This window comes from Equus asinus, chromosome 8 (assembly GCF_041296235.1).
Source record: "Equus asinus isolate D_3611 breed Donkey chromosome 8, EquAss-T2T_v2, whole genome shotgun sequence".
NCBI lineage: Eukaryota > Metazoa > Chordata > Mammalia > Perissodactyla > Equidae > Equus > Equus asinus.
Window position 1 is genome coordinate 82541915 of NC_091797.1, and position 16002 is coordinate 82557916.

The 16002-nt window shown below is 57.8% G+C and overlaps 1 protein-coding gene across 6 annotated transcripts in view; it reads right to left on the minus strand.

Moving 5' to 3' along the window:
• Positions 1–3198: 3198 nt before the first annotated feature.
• TESC (tescalcin) overlaps positions 3199–16002 on the minus strand; it is a 45875-nt gene continuing 33071 nt past the window's right edge. Inside the window, exons 4-8 of one of the 6 annotated variants that reach the window (XR_001400219.3) lie at positions 11377–11516; positions 9940–10006; positions 9737–9844; positions 5710–5757; positions 3199–3479 (exon numbers count right to left, since the gene is read on the minus strand). Coding sequence is in view for 4 of the 6 variants with exons in the window: in XM_014854707.2 (XP_014710193.1) it covers positions 3402–3479; positions 5710–5757; positions 9737–9844; positions 9945–10006; positions 11377–11516 (436 nt within the window). In the remaining 2 variants the exon portion in view is untranslated. Of the gene's footprint in view, positions 3480–5709; positions 5832–9736; positions 9845–9939; positions 10007–11376; positions 11517–16002 lie in introns of all 6 variants that reach the window. The other 5 variants (XR_011505371.1, XM_014854707.2, XM_044775799.1 and 2 more) reach the window with 5 other exon arrangements.

Here is a 16002-nt window from a genome sequence, read left to right on the forward strand (position 1 = left end):
CACGGTGCCGCCGAGTGTAGCTTCAGCCTTGCTGACTGCAGGCGGGTGGGGCAGGTTCAACAGCTCAGTGACAAGGACAGGATTCATACATAACCTGTCTCTCATTAGCAAAGCACAGAATGAACCTTCCGGGCCCTTGGACCAGAAAATAATGGAATTGTTTTGTTATAGTCTAGCAATAATTCCTTCCCTAAGAGTGTGCTTGGCCAAAATTGTTGTCCTCTTACTCTGTTCCCTTATCCATAATTCATTTTTAACGTGGCTGCAGAATGTTGCCCTGAGCTCATCCTATTAGATTTCCATTACATAGCCCTTTTGTAAGCCTACCAAACTGATGTGTTTGTGTCGAATTGTTGTGTTCATTTAACATCCAAAAGCTGAGTTCTGGTAACTTTTCCCCTTGGTAATATGGCAGTGTAGGACTAGATCCTGCTTTCCATCTGATTCCTGGCAAATGGGTGAAGCACATGGTGACCTCACCCCCATCCCGCAGGCTTGAGGACACTGTCCCTGCTCATCTTCTCCACCCACAGCCTGAGGCCCTCACAGCACAGACTTAGCTTCCTCCAAATATCAGACTTAGCATTGATTTCTGCCTATTTCCTTTTAGTCAGAGGTAAATTCCTGTGAGAAGGAAAGCTGTTAAGCACATTTATTGATTTCTCAGCTTGCCTGTTTCAGAACAAATTTCAGTACAAACTGAACTGATGAGCCAGCCCATCCAGGGAGGGGGGTGGGGGTGCACACCTGCCAGTTCGGCAGGTAACAGGAGCCGGTTCTGGGCCACCTGCCTCCGTCCTCCACACAGACGGCCCTGCCCAGATGGCCATCCTGAGACCTGTGCCTGGAGCAGTGAACTTGGCGTTTGTTAATCCAAGGCCTGCAGCCCGCAGCCTGTGGGGAATTAACTACCCTTTCCAGGAGCGGGTTTGCACCAACTGATAGGCAGCCTGCTCGCTCCCCGATGACCGAGTGCGCAGAAACAGTCTCATGCAGCTGGGTCCTGGGAGCCGGGCGGGCGAGCCCCAGTGAGCCCTGCAGCCCATGCTCTGGAGGAAAGGAGCCCTAACCCACCAACTAGATGACACCCTCAGTGACTGAACAAACTGGTTGGCTTCTGAGCAGCATGGACTGGTTCATGGTGAACCAATCTCATCCTAATGAGCCGTTTAAGTAAGCCATGGCCCAAAGCTTCAGAGACATCAGGCTGGCCCTCAGTGGTCTGCCCAAGGGAAACGTTTGATGTGTGCCCACACCCTCGGACTAAAACTTGGAGCACTGGGGCTGATGAAGGATTATTATTTATAAAAACTGTGTTCATGAACTGCCTCTGTTGAGAAGAACAAAGTCAAAGCAAATTGGGAGAGTCCCAGAAAATCCAGGTGTCCGGTGGCCATGCCAGCCATCCTGAGCTCAGTGCTGCTTTGGGTCCATCTCAGTCACTTGGGGCAGGAAGGACAAGCGTGTGGGGAGGTGGGAGCACATGCCTCTGCGAGGCTGCAGGGGTCCCTGGGGACGCTTCCTAGACAAGAACTAAGTGGCAGCAGATCCGTCCAGGGGACTTTCTAGAATCATCCTGCTGGCAGCCAGGAAACCCAAGACACTGCCCAGCTGCAGGGAAGGCTGGGGAGTGAGCAGGGAAGCCCGTCCACTGGCCCAGGAAACCACCCAGGGGTCTGCTTGCTGGTTGTCAGGGCTGCTCTCCCACTAGGCTGCCAGTGCCTTGAGGGGAGCCCTGCCTGCCCATGTGAATGCCAGCACGTTGGTGGAAGTGCAGAGCCCCACAGGGACTGCAGGCTGCCCTCTGCTCCCGCCCAGAGATGGGCTGCGAGGCCCTAACCGCCCGCCATACCCGCAGGGCAGCCCCGGCCGGCGTTCTGTGGGCACAGTGGGGTCAGAGGCACTTGCTCATCTGTGACAAGACGCAGGCCAGAACCTCGGCAGCAGCCTGCCCTCTGAGGTCGTGTTTGCACCGAGCAACCAGGGCTTCCCAGGCTCCCCGCCGCCGAGGAGCGCCCCCTGCCTTGTGCTGTCCTCGCAGTCCTCCGTGCTGCGCAGCCATGCTTGCCTGAACGCGCCTTGCTGTGTGTCTGCTTTGGTTTTTAAAAAGATTTAAACACCAATGTTAGCCCCACCCCAAGCAACTTACTTGCTTCTATGTGCATGCAACAGCTCTGGAAGGATGGCGAGGAAAGGGGCTGATGGGGCCCAAACGTGCATGGGGTAAGGACTGCGGCATGCCTTTCTGTACCTTTTAAATTCTGAACCCCAACGTGTGTTTATGAGTAAGGTAAAGCACGCTTAATATCAGAACTATGAATCAGAGATTCAAGAATGCAAATGATAGGAGTTGCCCGTTACCAGGAGGCCTTTCTTGGAAGACTAGAAAGGCGCCTCCCAGTGAGTGTCGATGGAAGAAACCGAGCATGTCTTGAACATGACTCCCAGGGGAGGCCTGGCATAAACAGTGATGAGTCGTCCACAGCAATGGCAGCGCCCGGCCCCAGGTGAGGCAGCAGGTCGCCCCGGCACCGCCAGCCCTCTGCTGACTCATGGCCAAGGCCACCAACCAAGACTTTTGTCTCCTTGCCCCCACCACAGCCCATTCCTAAATCGGAAGGTGACAGCTAGAGTTGGGGGAGATGCTTACCTGGGGCACTCACCTCCCTGTTGTGCCCAGTCTCCAACACTGCCACTGACTGCAGAGTGCCGGCCCCTGCAGCTGGCCCCATCCTGCCAGGAAGAACCATGGGCACCCCCAGTCTGACCACTCGTGGTCAGGAGCCGCGCCGAGTCAGCCGGCCAGACGTTGAATGTCGGTGCCCCCAGCTCCACCAGGACAAGTTCGGCGGACCACCCCAGCTGGCACAGGCCGAGGGCCCCAGACATCTTCCCTCCAGGCTCATATGAGGTCATGACACTGGGGAGGCCCACCACCCAGGTCCCAGCCCCCACGGAGCAAGGAGCTGCTCTTCCTTACTTTACTGCCCAGGATTGAGAAGGCAGATGAATCCTCAGCTCTTACCAGGGAAAAGAGCAAACACTTTACCCAAAATAAGCCAAAAAAGGAAAAAAAAATTCCATCTTCCAAACCAATCTTTGAAAATTAGTTAGCTGCTGCTTGCTTCTCATATTCGGCCTCCTGCCACCAAATGGCCAGGCCACCTCAGTGGACATGAGGAACAGACAGGAGCCACGTTCATTAACAAACCCTTTTTTTAATTAGAGATAAAAACAGCAAAGTCCCACATACCAGACCCTACAGGGAGAAGGAGATGGGCAGAGGAGTGCCAACTATTTACAAGAGCCGCAGCCGAAGAGGCCCCACGCCTCGCGGCTCCAGGCTGCAGGGAGGCCGCCTGCGCAGGGCAAAGAGTGCACTTTCCTGTGGGGCGCGGCCGTCAGTGGCAAAGGGCCATGGCTTCCACGTTAAGGAAGCGGACGTGCATCTTGGTCTCGATGTCAATCCCCTGCCAGATCTGGAAAGGATGGAGGAGTGTGAGAGGGTGACCCCGGCTGCCTCGCACCAAGCAGCCCAGTTCCTCAACCATCTCCCTGCCCACCCTCCCCCGCCACCCACTGCCCCCGCCACCCACTGCGAGGTTCGGTGGGGGGGGGGGGGCAGGTGAGCAGCAGAGGCCTGTGTTTCAAGACGATGAGCTAAGCGAGGAAGCAAAACTTCCATCTGCCTTTTTGCTGGTTAATTTGGCTCTGACATTTGGATTCTCTCTGAGATTGTCACCGCAAGTTATTATTAAGTACAGAACCCAGGCTCTTAGTTGAATCCCACCCACCACTTCAGGCTCTGTGATTTTCATGCAAATTCCTTAACCCCATTAAACCTCCTTTTCATCAGTAAAATGCCAGGACCACCACCTGTGCTGCCCACATCCCAGAATGTTGCGGGGGCTCCAAGGGCATCATCCACAGAAGTATTCTGTGAACTGTTAGGGGCTGCGTAATTGGAAGCTTTCACGAAGCCATCATCGTTAATTAAAAGGTCACAACGGTTTGGCCTTTATGACCTCCCTGGGATGGGAGCTCACGCCCAGGAAAGGTAGTGCTGCTCAAAGACTACGTCCATCGCCACATACCTGGTACTGGTAGTGCCGTCACAGCCCATTCTGGGCAGGGCCCAGGGGACATTTGGGCTACCAGACCCTATCTGCCACCCGACAAAGCCCCACCTCTCCAAGGACTGTGCACTCGCCAGCTCCTTGGCCACTCCAGGTCCAAGAGGGCCTCAGACAGAGAGATGGTGGGAAGGAGGCAAACAGAGACGTGGTGGGCGGTGACTTCTCACTGTCTCCCTGCTTATATAAGAACTTCAAACTTTCAAGCTGCCACCCTCAGCATCTCCAGGGACAGCCCTGAGGCTGCAAACAGGGAGAAATCATTTTTTGCCACTGTCACTCGCCCGTGGTCTCCCAGGTGCTTCCTGGTCTCCGGCACCTGTTCTGGGTGTTGTGAGGATGCAGAGAAGGCAGATCTGGTTCCAGGTGAGCGGCCCTGATCTTTGTTGGGTGGACCAAATGTCCCCAGGGAAAGACACCTGGATACTCAGGGTGGTTTCTGCTAAATGCCAGGTGGAACAGGGTTGCTGGTAGGGCTCAGGAGAGGGAAAGAGAGGGACCAGCTGGGCAAGAAAGGCCCCCAGGTGCAGGGACGGGCTTGGGGAGCACTAGAGGCATGGCAGGGGCAGCCTTTTGGGGAAGAAGTTGGTTTCTCAAGCAAAAAAAAAAAATCCTCCTCCTTCACCCTGCCCAGCTCTGGGGTAGGGCCTGTGTGCGGGAGTGAGAGCTGCCAACCTCCAGCCCAGAAATCCCCTCCAGTCTTCCCATCATGGCCCTGTTTGTGCTGCCAGCCCCCGCTCTCACCACTCCTGCCTCCTTGGCATTTGTTGATGACTGGCTGGGTTAGTGGGCAGGTCAGAGGAGACCACCTGGCCATGCTGCCCCTCGGCTCCATGGGGCTGTGGGCACCCGAGTCCCTGGCCTGGCTCCAGGCACAGGCCCATCAAGCTCTCTGGGTGCCCCTGGGCAGGCTGGACCCAGAGCCTCTGGGCCCCATTCCCCTGACTTCCTGTCGTCTTCAGCTCCCGGAAGGTGTGGGGCGCTGCTGCTGGGGTGCTCAGACCCAGAGTGCTCAGAGCAGGGTGGGCTTATCCCCTGCTACGGGGTGTCTGCCAGTCAGAGCGGCGAGGGGGCCTAGTTCCCAGCCAGGGAGCACGTTTGTAACAGCGAAGGCCCAGCAATGCCTGAATGTCGAGTTGGGGCTGGAGAATCCCCTGCCTGAGGCTGGAAGAACGGGCAGCCATGTAAAAAGTGCCATCTACAGGGCACAGTAAAAGAAAAGCTAGGGGCAGAACCTCCAGTTGGCTCCAGTGTGTGCTTCTGAAGAAAGCTGGTACCCATAGAGACATAGAACATCCCAGAACCCCAGTTCTGACTGTAAAGGGGGATGCTTCTGAGAAGGGGGACCAGGGCCTCGTGCAGGAGAGAAATAGAGTTTTCCTTGTATGCCCTTCTGCACTGCTTAAATTGTTCAGCCCATGTGTGAATATTATCCTTTCAATAAAAAGTAAGTGAAACCAGTTTACATTGTTTTAAAGGCTGTGCCCTTTCCACAGAGACGCCTGTCTCCTCCTGACCAGGGTCCCCTCGAGCCCCCACCCCGGCCCACGGCCCTCCCTCTCCACCTGACACCCACCTTCAGGAAGTCGTCGAAGGTGATCCCCTCGTACACCTGGTCAGGCTCCTGGGGACAGAGCGCACGGCAGTGAGGGGTCCAGCAGGAGACTGCACCCCAGCCCAGAACACACATGGTGGGGCCTGTTTAGGTAGAGTCACGAGAACTGGATAGTTCCCCTCTGCTCAAGGCCAGTCACCCTGAACTCCAAGGTCCCCTTCACTGGCTGGAGGGGGATGGGAGGAGGGTGTGGGCCCCCGGGGAAGACCAAGTAGATGAGGATGGAAATGCAGGGGGTGGGCCCAAAGGCAGGGGCTCGCCCTCCCACAGAGCCCCCCCCTCCGCAAGGTCCCAGCAGTACAGCCACCTGTTGACGCTCCTGCCATTTCCTGGCCCCGCCTCCTCACAGCAGCCTTGATAGGAGCCAGTTCTAGGCTAATCTGAGCTCACAGACCACTGGGGAAAGGGGCAAGGGACGAAGGGCTGGCCTGTGTGGCCCACCCCTGGCGCCCAGTGAGTCACTGATAATGTCGGCCTGCCAAGCCATGGGCAGCGCCAGCCTGTCTGCGTCTTCCCTGCTCTGGCACATGGGGACCTCAGGGGATGAGAGTGGCCCCTGCCCCTGTGCCGCCGTCTCAGGCGCTGCCACAGCCGAGTCTCCAGGACCTTCACCCCTGCCTGCAGCGGCCTTTGTGACTGAACGTCTGGCTGACGTCCCAGCGCCCATCGAGAGACCTGCTAACAAGCTCTCGGTCGTCCACGCTATTGTCACCACACAGCCACCAAGAAGGGGGCGATCTATACGTGCCAACACAGAAAAGGCTCCAAGACAGGTAGACAGTGGAAAAACCAAAACCAACAAGGGGCAGAAAGATGTCTGCAGATCCCCTGCGTGCAGGTTTCTCCCTGCGCCACTAAGCAGACCAGCAGGCCCTGCCCTGTGCGTCTGTGAGGTCAGGACAGGGCAGAGGAAGAGCCAGGCCGTTCAAGCCCACGTCTGCACATCAGACGTAAACCACACGCGTGTGCGCACTGGTAGAACAGCCCACCAAGCCGGCTCCCCTTGGGGTCGATGAGAAGCAGGGCGAGGGCAGACCCTTCTCTTCTGTACCCCTCGGAAACTCGTTCCTCCGTGTATTTCAGAACAGTGGGCTCTCTGCTGTACCAGGCACCGTCTCGAGAGCTTTACGGGTGGTGTTACTAACATTAACGGTGACTCCTCAGCCCCCAGGTGGGTTCGGTTCTTCCTCCCATTTTACAGATAAGGCCACTGAGGCACGGAGGCAAGGCTGCCTGTCCCGCTGGGAGCCGCAGCCTCCGTGTGTGTGATAGGGTCCTCCCCCCGCCCCTGGCCCTGCAGTTTCCTCTTTGTACTTCTTTTAATACAGAAAGCAAATCAATGTAGATATTTTTAATTTTATCAAAGCCACCCGTTCTCAGACGCCTGGGCCAGCCCTGTCCCTGGGGCTCCCTGCTCTTTGTGCCCTGGGCACGGGGAGAGGTGGCTGCCCTCTCCCTGCAGGCAACTCCAGGGCCCCAGGGCGGCCAAGGATAGCTAATTAGACGAGGCCCTGCTGGCCCGAAACCAGGGCTGGAGGGTGGGCGCCCAGTGGCAGGGGGTGGGGGGAAGCACCCCAGGCTGAGACCCCAGCCAAGCAGCCCTACCCTCGGGCCGCGGAAGCCACAGAGAAAGCACTTTGGAAAGATCGTTGCCCCAGTCAGTAAGCAACTCTGCAAGGCCATTAACGTGGGGGTGATGGATCGTGTGTCTGGCTGCGGCCCGGGCAGAAACGTTAACGTCCTCAGGGGCCAGATGGTATTGAACGGCTGCGGCTGCCCCTTGCTCACAAGGGCACACAGCTCGTCTGTGTTTATCTGGCTGTCAATCACATGAGAAAGTATTTTAAGATTACACAGAGGATCCACAAGTAAAGAAAGACGCCTGGGACACACACCGGGAAGCCAGCCTCAGCTCCGAAATGCCTCAGCTTCCGAGGCTGTGCAGATTTTATGCAGATCAGCAGCTGCCAGCTGCCAACAATTTTACTACAGCAAATTAAAAAAACTGTTGCCAATTGAAACTGGAGTGGGACAGGGAGTAATTTAAAGAAAGAGAGTGTAATTAAATCAAATGGGAATTTGGCTCGACAACCCAGCGGGGTATCCCTGTGCTCCCTATGGAGGTCACCAGCCCTTTCTGCGGCGGTTAACTGGCTGAGAGGGGTGGCCTCACCAAAGCCAGAAGCCTCCCCCTGGGCCCCAGAAGCAAAGTACAGGCCAATAAAATGGTCACAGCCCGCCGGGCCCCCCGTAGCCCCTGATGACAGGCTGGGGCACAGACAGCAGGTCCCAGCAGGAACCCGCCCCCCTCGGGCTGTGGTGATCTCAAAGCCAAAAGGTGTCTGGAGCGACAGCCACTGTAAATACACAGGAGCGAAGAGGGGGTGGCCTCAGTGGGACCACCGAAACCCTTGGGGGAACACTGAGATGGTCCCTAGGGGCTCAGGGCCACTGTGTCAGGATGACCAGGCTGTACTGGTCCTACAGGGGTGACTACTGAGCACAATAAAGATCGCTGCCCCTGAACTCCAGAAAATTCTTTATGTCCCTGAGCCTCAGTTTCCCCCCCAGTAAAATGAGGCGCTGTATGTGGAGTACACAGCATGGCGTCTGCACATGCCGTGTGGTCTCCCAACGGGAGCCGAGTATATGGGGCCCCCGGCCTGCCCGGAGCCCCCTGGGGAGTCCCTCCAGGAGCCCCCACACACCCACTGCTCACACGGGCAAAGCGCCAGTTACCACTCCACTTACCATTTACGGGCACAGCTTGCTTTATTGCAGTTCGCAGATACTGCCTTTTTTACAAAACCCTCCACCAGCAAAAAGATTACAACTCGCCAAAGGCTGAGACGATGTTAGCATTTTTTAGCAATAAAGTGTTTTTAAATTAAGGTAAGTACATTGTTTTTTAGAGATAATGCTATTGCACACTGTCGTCTGCGGTGTAAACCTAACTCTTATAAGCACTGGGAAAGCAAAAAATTTGCGTCTCTCACTTGATTGCGATATTTGTTTCATTGCGATATTCGCTTCCTTGCAAGAGTCTGGAACGGAACCTGCAATGTCTCCGAGCTGTGCCTATTCCTGTGGCCCCTAGTGCAATGGTTCTTCCTCGGGGGCGATTTTGCCCCCCACTGCTCCCTGGGACATTTGGCAACGTCCAGAGGCATTTTTGGTGGTCACAATTTGGAGGGTGTGGCTGGCATCTAGTGGCTAGAGGCCGGGGATGCTGCTCGACACCCTACAACGCCCAGGACGGCCCCCACACAGAGAGCTGCCAGCCCCCGTGTCAACGGTGCAGGTGAGGACACCCTGCTCTGACTTGCCTGAGTCCGTCACAGGCATGACCACGCCAGTTCTGAGAAATGACCCAGCCATTTCTACACCAGGGTGACCCTGATGAGCCTCAAGGAGTGGCCGGCATTTGTGTTTATGCTCCCGTGGTGGCCCTGCCTGCCTTCCCACCCCATCACAGCTCCACCCGCAGCCCCGGCCTGGAGCACAGGTGGCGGCCTCAGAAACACCTCTGGTCCAATCCTCTCGCGCTCTCCTTGGACCAGCGAGGGACTTCCACCCTCCGCAGCACACACCCTCCACTCCCGGCTCCTCCTGGACCCCAGACCACATGACCCCACACACCCCCCCCCCCCGCCACTTGTGAATAAATTAAAGCGAGCCTGTGCTGTGCGCTCACCGGGCCTGGCAGTGTGCCAGGTGCTCTCCTAGAGCCCAGAGAAGCTGCTTGGCTGGGCCCACAGGACCCCAGAGCCAGGCTTCCCTGCCTGGCCCTGCTCTCCAGGCTGGGACCTGTGGTCAGTCTCCTGGGAACAGGAAAGCAGGGAGGGGTTTCTGAGCTCTGCTCTGTGCCAGGCTGGGTAGAGTGGCGAGCAGGACAAGTATGGTCTGGCCTTCGAGAAACAGGCTAACTAGGGCAGGGTGGTGGCGGTCAGCAGGGGTGGGGTGCTCCCCTCCACCCCAGAGCGCTCACCATCTGCCCCACACAGACGCTGGCCGCCTCCATCATGGCCCCGTCGGCGATGGAGCGAGCCGACTCCTTCTCGATGTGGGGGTTCCCTGAGAGCAGCTCCTCCACCACCTGCCAGGCGGGGCAGAGACAAGCGTGACCTTGGGCCGCTATCTATGCCCGGGGCGGGGGAAGGCGCCAGGAGTCCTGGCGGGCGAGAAGCATACTTTACATTTCGATATTCTTCCAGGGTGATGCGGCCGTCGCTGTCTGAGTCATACATGTGGAACAGAACTGGGGTGGTAGGGAGAGAGAGGGGGCTCAGTCAGGCAAGACAGGGCCCAGGTCCCCTGCTTCCCCAGCCTTCCCCACTCAGAAATCTACCTGGAACTGAGCAAAAGACACTAAGAACGAAACCTAAATGCCAAAGCCATAGGGGTCAAGGGCAAAGGCCATGGGGCCAGCCTGACCACTTCCTGGCGGGTGACCATAGGCAAGTGACCTCACTTCTCTATGCCTCAGTTTCCCCATCTGTCGACCTCATGGTGGTGCAAGGGCTGGTGAGCTATGATGGTGGATCAGGACCAGCAGCCGCCTGGCACACTGAGCGTGGATAACTTGACAGTATCACTGACATAAAGCCACATCAGTGTTATTTCAAAGTATCATGCCTGACAGACCCAAGAGGACGGCCATCATCATGGCCCTGTGGCAGGTCACAGGCCCCCTGGCTGATCTGAGCCAGCCCAGGATGCCACAAGGGACATTAGCACTTCCTCTGCTTATACCACTCTTAGTGATGTCCCCTTTGTTCCTTTACTGACATCACTCAGCATCCTGCAGCCCAAGAGGCCAGAAGCTGAAGGGGAGGGGACCTCCCGGCCCGGCTGAGCCTCGGGCTCACGAAGTCCCCTGCACGGGCATTATCCGGCACTGACCAGACACCCAGCACTGTGCAAAGCACTTCACAAACCACTTTAGTCCTCACATGACCCCGGGAGGCCAGGGCTGCCCCGGGCCCAGCTCACAGACTGGGCTGTGAAGGTCATATAAGTTAAGGTGCTTGCGCACAGCCACCCTGGTAAGGGAGGGGAAACCTGGGGTTTGGACCTGCATCTGTCCCATTCCACAGTCCCCATGGCCCCCGTGACCTGGTCTTTGGAGCAAACAGTAAGCTGGGCCAACACCAGGTGCCCCCTGGTCCGGAGCGCCACAGGAGGGCTGTGGGACGCCCAGCCGGGCAGTTCCCAGCAGCCTTCATGTACACGATCCAGATCTAAATACAGCCCGGCCGCCATGCTTACAGTCTCCTCGGCCCAGGCTGCCTCGGGGTGGGGCAGAAGGATGTCAGGAGTCATGGGAAAGTCCATGGGGGAAGGAACACGTGATGCGGGACACTGTGCTGCCAGCCAGCCCAGATCACAACCAGGCACGCTCTGGAGCCCAGGGCCCAGCGAGGCTCCTCCAGGACAGAGCAGCCTGAGGCCCCGCGGAGGCCAGTCTTGGGAATTCTGCACACTCCAGCAGCTTGTGCAAGAGCGAGGGGGAGGAGCTTCCAGGGAGCACCTCCCATGCGCACCCCCATGCAGGGCCGTGGCAGGACCTGGGGGACGCAGCCCATCCAGGTGTAGGCGGGGAAGGGTAACCAGGGTTGGGGCACGCACATCTCAGCTTCTCTTTCCGGCACAGCTGCACCTGCTCCTCGTCCATGGTGATGTCGATGGGCCGGAAGTAGGACATGATGGTCAGGAAGTCCTCAAAGTTGATCTCGTCAGCCACGCCACTGGGCCCCTTGCGCAGGTTCCTGTGGCAGCAACGAGGGCAGGGTGGAAATGAATTAAAGCCACGTCTTGTCCTTTCACTACCAACAGCTCACGAGAACTCGGCCCTTCTAGGCACACATGTGCCCAGATGGTTGTCTGGCCTCGGGGTCTGTTTCCCAAAAAGCTGCTCGTGGGGACACCGGGGGCCCCAGAGCCCCCATCACGGGGCTGCAGGGAGACAGACAAGTGCACAGCTGCTGCTGGGATGGAGGGCTGCCTGGGCGTGCTGCTCATACGTGGGGAGACCGAGGCACCGAGCAATCCATAACTCACCCAGGGTGCCTCTCCTGACCCTTTCCTTAGATCAGAGGTTGGCAAACTGCAGCCCGTGGGCCACATCCTGCCTACCAGCTATTTTTGTATGGCTCATAAACTAAGAAGGGTTTTTATGTTTTTAAATAGCTGCAAAATGTTTTGGAAAAAAACCCGAAGAATAACAGTATTTCATGACAAGTGAAAAAGAACATGAAATTCAAATTTCAGTGTCCACACATAAAGTTTTATTGGCGCACAGCCACACCTATTCATTTGCTCACTGTCGGGGGCTGCACGAGGCTGGCTGCGGAGCAGGAGAGCTGAGAGGTTGTGACAGAGACCATGTGGCCCACAAAGCATAAAATATTTGCTCTCAGCCTTTTACAGAAAGCGTGCTGACTCCTGCTCCCCGTCAGTGTTTGCAGTTCGAGTACAGTGATGGGCCGCGGGCAGCACTGAGGGGCCTGTGTGTGACCACAGAGCAGGTCTCCCCAAGGACTGCAAGTTTTTAATAAATAGGGCAGGTCGAGGGTGTCCCTATAGAAGTGCTTTTTTGAAGGGACAAGAAAGGGCTCGTGCTCCAGGCAGGGCTCAGGGAAGGGGCACGGGTGCTCAGCCAATGTGCCTTAGCGTGTCGGAAAGCCACCAGCACGGGTCCTAGCACAGAACAGCTGTTGAGTAAACAGCTCAGAGATGACCCCAGCCCACCAGGGGCCCCTGACCCACTGCTGCCAGACCCTCAGCACTAACCGACCCCAGTCGCGACAGCCGACAGCTGCTGGCGCACGTTGCCACTGGGCTGACAGCTGAGGGTTCCCCATCCCTCACTGTGCATCCTTGCAAAGGAGAAGCTCCGAGCTGGCTCAGGATGACTGACAGGTAAGGCCTGGTGCTTGTAAGTTACCTGGGTTCCCCTGGGTCACGACTGCACCTCCATTTAGTGGAATATGTTTGCCCTTCTCTCCTGAGGGGCCCGTCTACTCCCTTTCAGATCCCGACCGCCCCTGAAGTGTGCACCGCACTTCACAGTTTACAGATCTCGCTATTCCTAATTTTCCATTCCAGGAGATTTTCCAGAAACAGGTGGATCCCAAGCCTGGAATAGGGAAGGTGGATCGTGGAACTAGAAATCCGAGAGATCAGACGAGGCGCTCTTCCCCATGCTCGGGGAGCCAGGCTTTGAGTATTTTCCACAGTCTCCCCTTAAATCTTCTGTCTTATAAAGTTCCCACTGCTCCTCCTGACAGATTGTTAATCACCTCAAAGTCTTTGCTGTCAGGGACACAGGCCAAATTTACAGGGCAGGAAAACAGCCCCGGATTTACGGGCTCCTCAGAGGTACTTCTCACTGCGCTTGGTCACCCGTCCTTCCCAAGAGGTTCCGGCTGCAGCAAGAGGGATTAAGATTAGCTCCTGGGAAAATGTGACAGGGCTGGGGGAGAGCAGGCCACGTGTCCTTCTCCAACAAGGTCGAGCCCCAGGCTGCTTCGGCATCAGGACCCGATTTAGGAGAAAGGGGTCCCTTCCCCTCCTAGTGTCCCTGAGAGGTCCATCCACACGGCCAACATCATGGGCTCTAAAAGCAACAAGAGTGCAAGGGCTGAGGAAACCCAGACACAGCACCTGGAGCCAGCGCCACCTGCTCCCCACTCCGTTTCCAAAGTGGGGAACCCAAGGTCAGGGTTGGTGGATGAAAGAATGGGGGCTGCAGTCACATTGGCAACCCAGCACAAGAACGTTCTTTTTGCAAGGATGCCTGATTTAGAGCAGAATTTTCACTTCCTTATCTTTCTGATGATTGCATAAGGAATGGAGGCCCTGGAGGTGGGGACGAACCCCACTCAAACTGCCCTCCAGGACTGCCTTCTCTGCATACTGTCCTGTTCCCAAAGGGTCTTGGGAACCAAGGATGATGCTGCTGGTCTTTCTTGAAAAGGAAATCCGTCTCCAGCAGCCCCTCCAAAGTCCTCCCTCGTCTCCTTCAGGACGAGCCGTGAAGGATGCACAGGACACTCTGGGGCTTCGCTGCAGCCCCCAGCTGTCCCAGGTGCAGACTCCGGGAGCCTTTCCTTAGCCTCCCCTCCTCGGTGACTTGCAGGCTGACCCCCGACTCACCCGGCACAACCCTTTCTCCACATCCAGTTTTCTAAGCAGCTGCCGAGCCTGAGGCCCCACGACCTGCGGGGGAGGCGAAAGCCGGCCCCTCCCCAGCACTGCCCCCGCCTCCTGCTACCTGCGTCATCGTCGGGGGTGGTGGGGGGGGAATTCCCTAGAGCAGGTGCAGCGTCATGAGCTGCCCTCGCTGCAGACCCATGAGTCCCCCGACTCCCTCCCACCAGGACCGCCTGTGCAGTTGGTCACCAGCTTCACGGCCCCTGTCTCTGGGATCCTGCCTGTCCTCTCCCGGCCCCTGTCCCGCCTCCACCCTCCCCCGTGGGATCCTCCAGCCCTGCCCTCCACATGCAGCCAGAAGGGGCTTTGCAAAACACAAAGTGGATCCTGTGGCCCCCCTGCCCAACGCCCTGCAGGGGCTCCCCCAGCTCTCGGGGAACCTCCACCGCCCTGCTTGGTGCCCCAGGAGGGGCAGTCTCAGCTATCCACCCCACGCCTCGCCGCCCCTCCCTGCCACACTCCCCTCCCTACATCCCCGCAGGCTTGTTTCGATGTCCATCCACTTTGGGACGCTCAGTGACGCCTCCAACTCCACACCCCAACGGCCTGTGTCCACTCCACATCAGGGGCCGCATCTCCCACGCCGGCACCTCCCTCCCCCCGATCCTGCTCTCACTCACTCGGGCCCTGGCTTCGGGGCATACCCCCCTCACATGCCCCTGGCAGAACCAGGATTAGAAAGGAGGTGGGGACACAGAACCCCACTCCCACCTTCCCCATTGACTGTGACCTTGGACCTTCCCTCTCTGGCAAACGTGGCAATTTCCTGTGGAGGTTTCTCCGGTGCCGGCTCTCTCACCTCCACCCCCAGATCCAGCCTTCCCACCCTTCTCCCTTCCCGGGTGTCTCAAAGCCACCCACAGCTCTCCATCCCGCTCAGCAGCCCTGGCTCCAGCCTGGGGGGCCGCAATACGCCCCCCTCCCTGGGCTCTGTCCCCTACAATCCACGGGCAGCCAGAGTGACCTCTACGAAATGCAAACCTGGTCCACACCCCACCTTAAACCCATCAGTGCCCCCCATCGCTGCTCCGAGGTCGAAGTCAAGACCCCTCCTGCTGGTCTAGGAGCCACCTCTCACCACGCTCAGCCTCTCTGCACTCCAGCCAGGCCGCCTCTCTGCCACTCATGCTCCTGGACTCCCTGTGCCACCAGGCCTTTGCACATGCAGTTCTGTTCTCCCAGAGCACCTTCTCTCCCTGCTTGGCCTGGTTAACTCTTAGTCATTCTCTCCTCAGGCCTCATCCCACAGGCCCTGGAGGAAGCCCTCTGCATCTTCCAGGGCAGCCCAAGGACCCCCCACCCCACCCTGTGAAGAGGTGAGGCTTAGAGAGGCTCAGTGTCCTGCTCAGGGTCCCACAGCCCTGGCAGAAGCAGAGCTGAGCGGCTCAGGCTCATACAACTTAAAACCGATCAGGGAGCCACCTCCCGTCTTCCTTCCTTCCCTTCCTTCCTCTTTCTGCCGGTTCCCCTGCTTCTCAGCCATCTTGGCAGACACAGGGTGCCAGGCCCGGGGCCCTGGCAGCCGGGGAGGATGCAGCCACCCAACCTCCTCCACGGAGCTTCAGACATGGTGTCTTTCAACCTCAACAACACTGGACACCTGGGGGCACGAGCTTCGGTCTGAGCCCCAGCTCTGGGATGCTGGCCAAGGCGCACCACCCTCTGTGCCTCAGTTTCTCCGTCTGTAAGCCAGGGCAATGGGCACAACAACAGCTAACCCAGTGCTGGGCACACATCATCTCAGCCCACCCTCACCGCCACCCTGTGAGGCAGGTGCTATCACCACCTCCATTTTATAGATGAGGAAACCAAGGCGGCTCCAAGATGGCCCCCAAGGAGCCCTGTCTCCTGGTATTCACAGCCCTCCAAGTGTGGGGTGACCTAGGGACCCACTTCTATGGAAGAGAACACAGCGGCAGTGATGGGATGTCCCTGGTGAGGTCTGGCTACGGAAAGATGGCAGCCCTGTCTCCCCCTCTCTCACCCGGCCATCTCGCTCTGCAGGAAGCCTGTGGCTGCCGTGTGGGAGCAGCCCTGTGG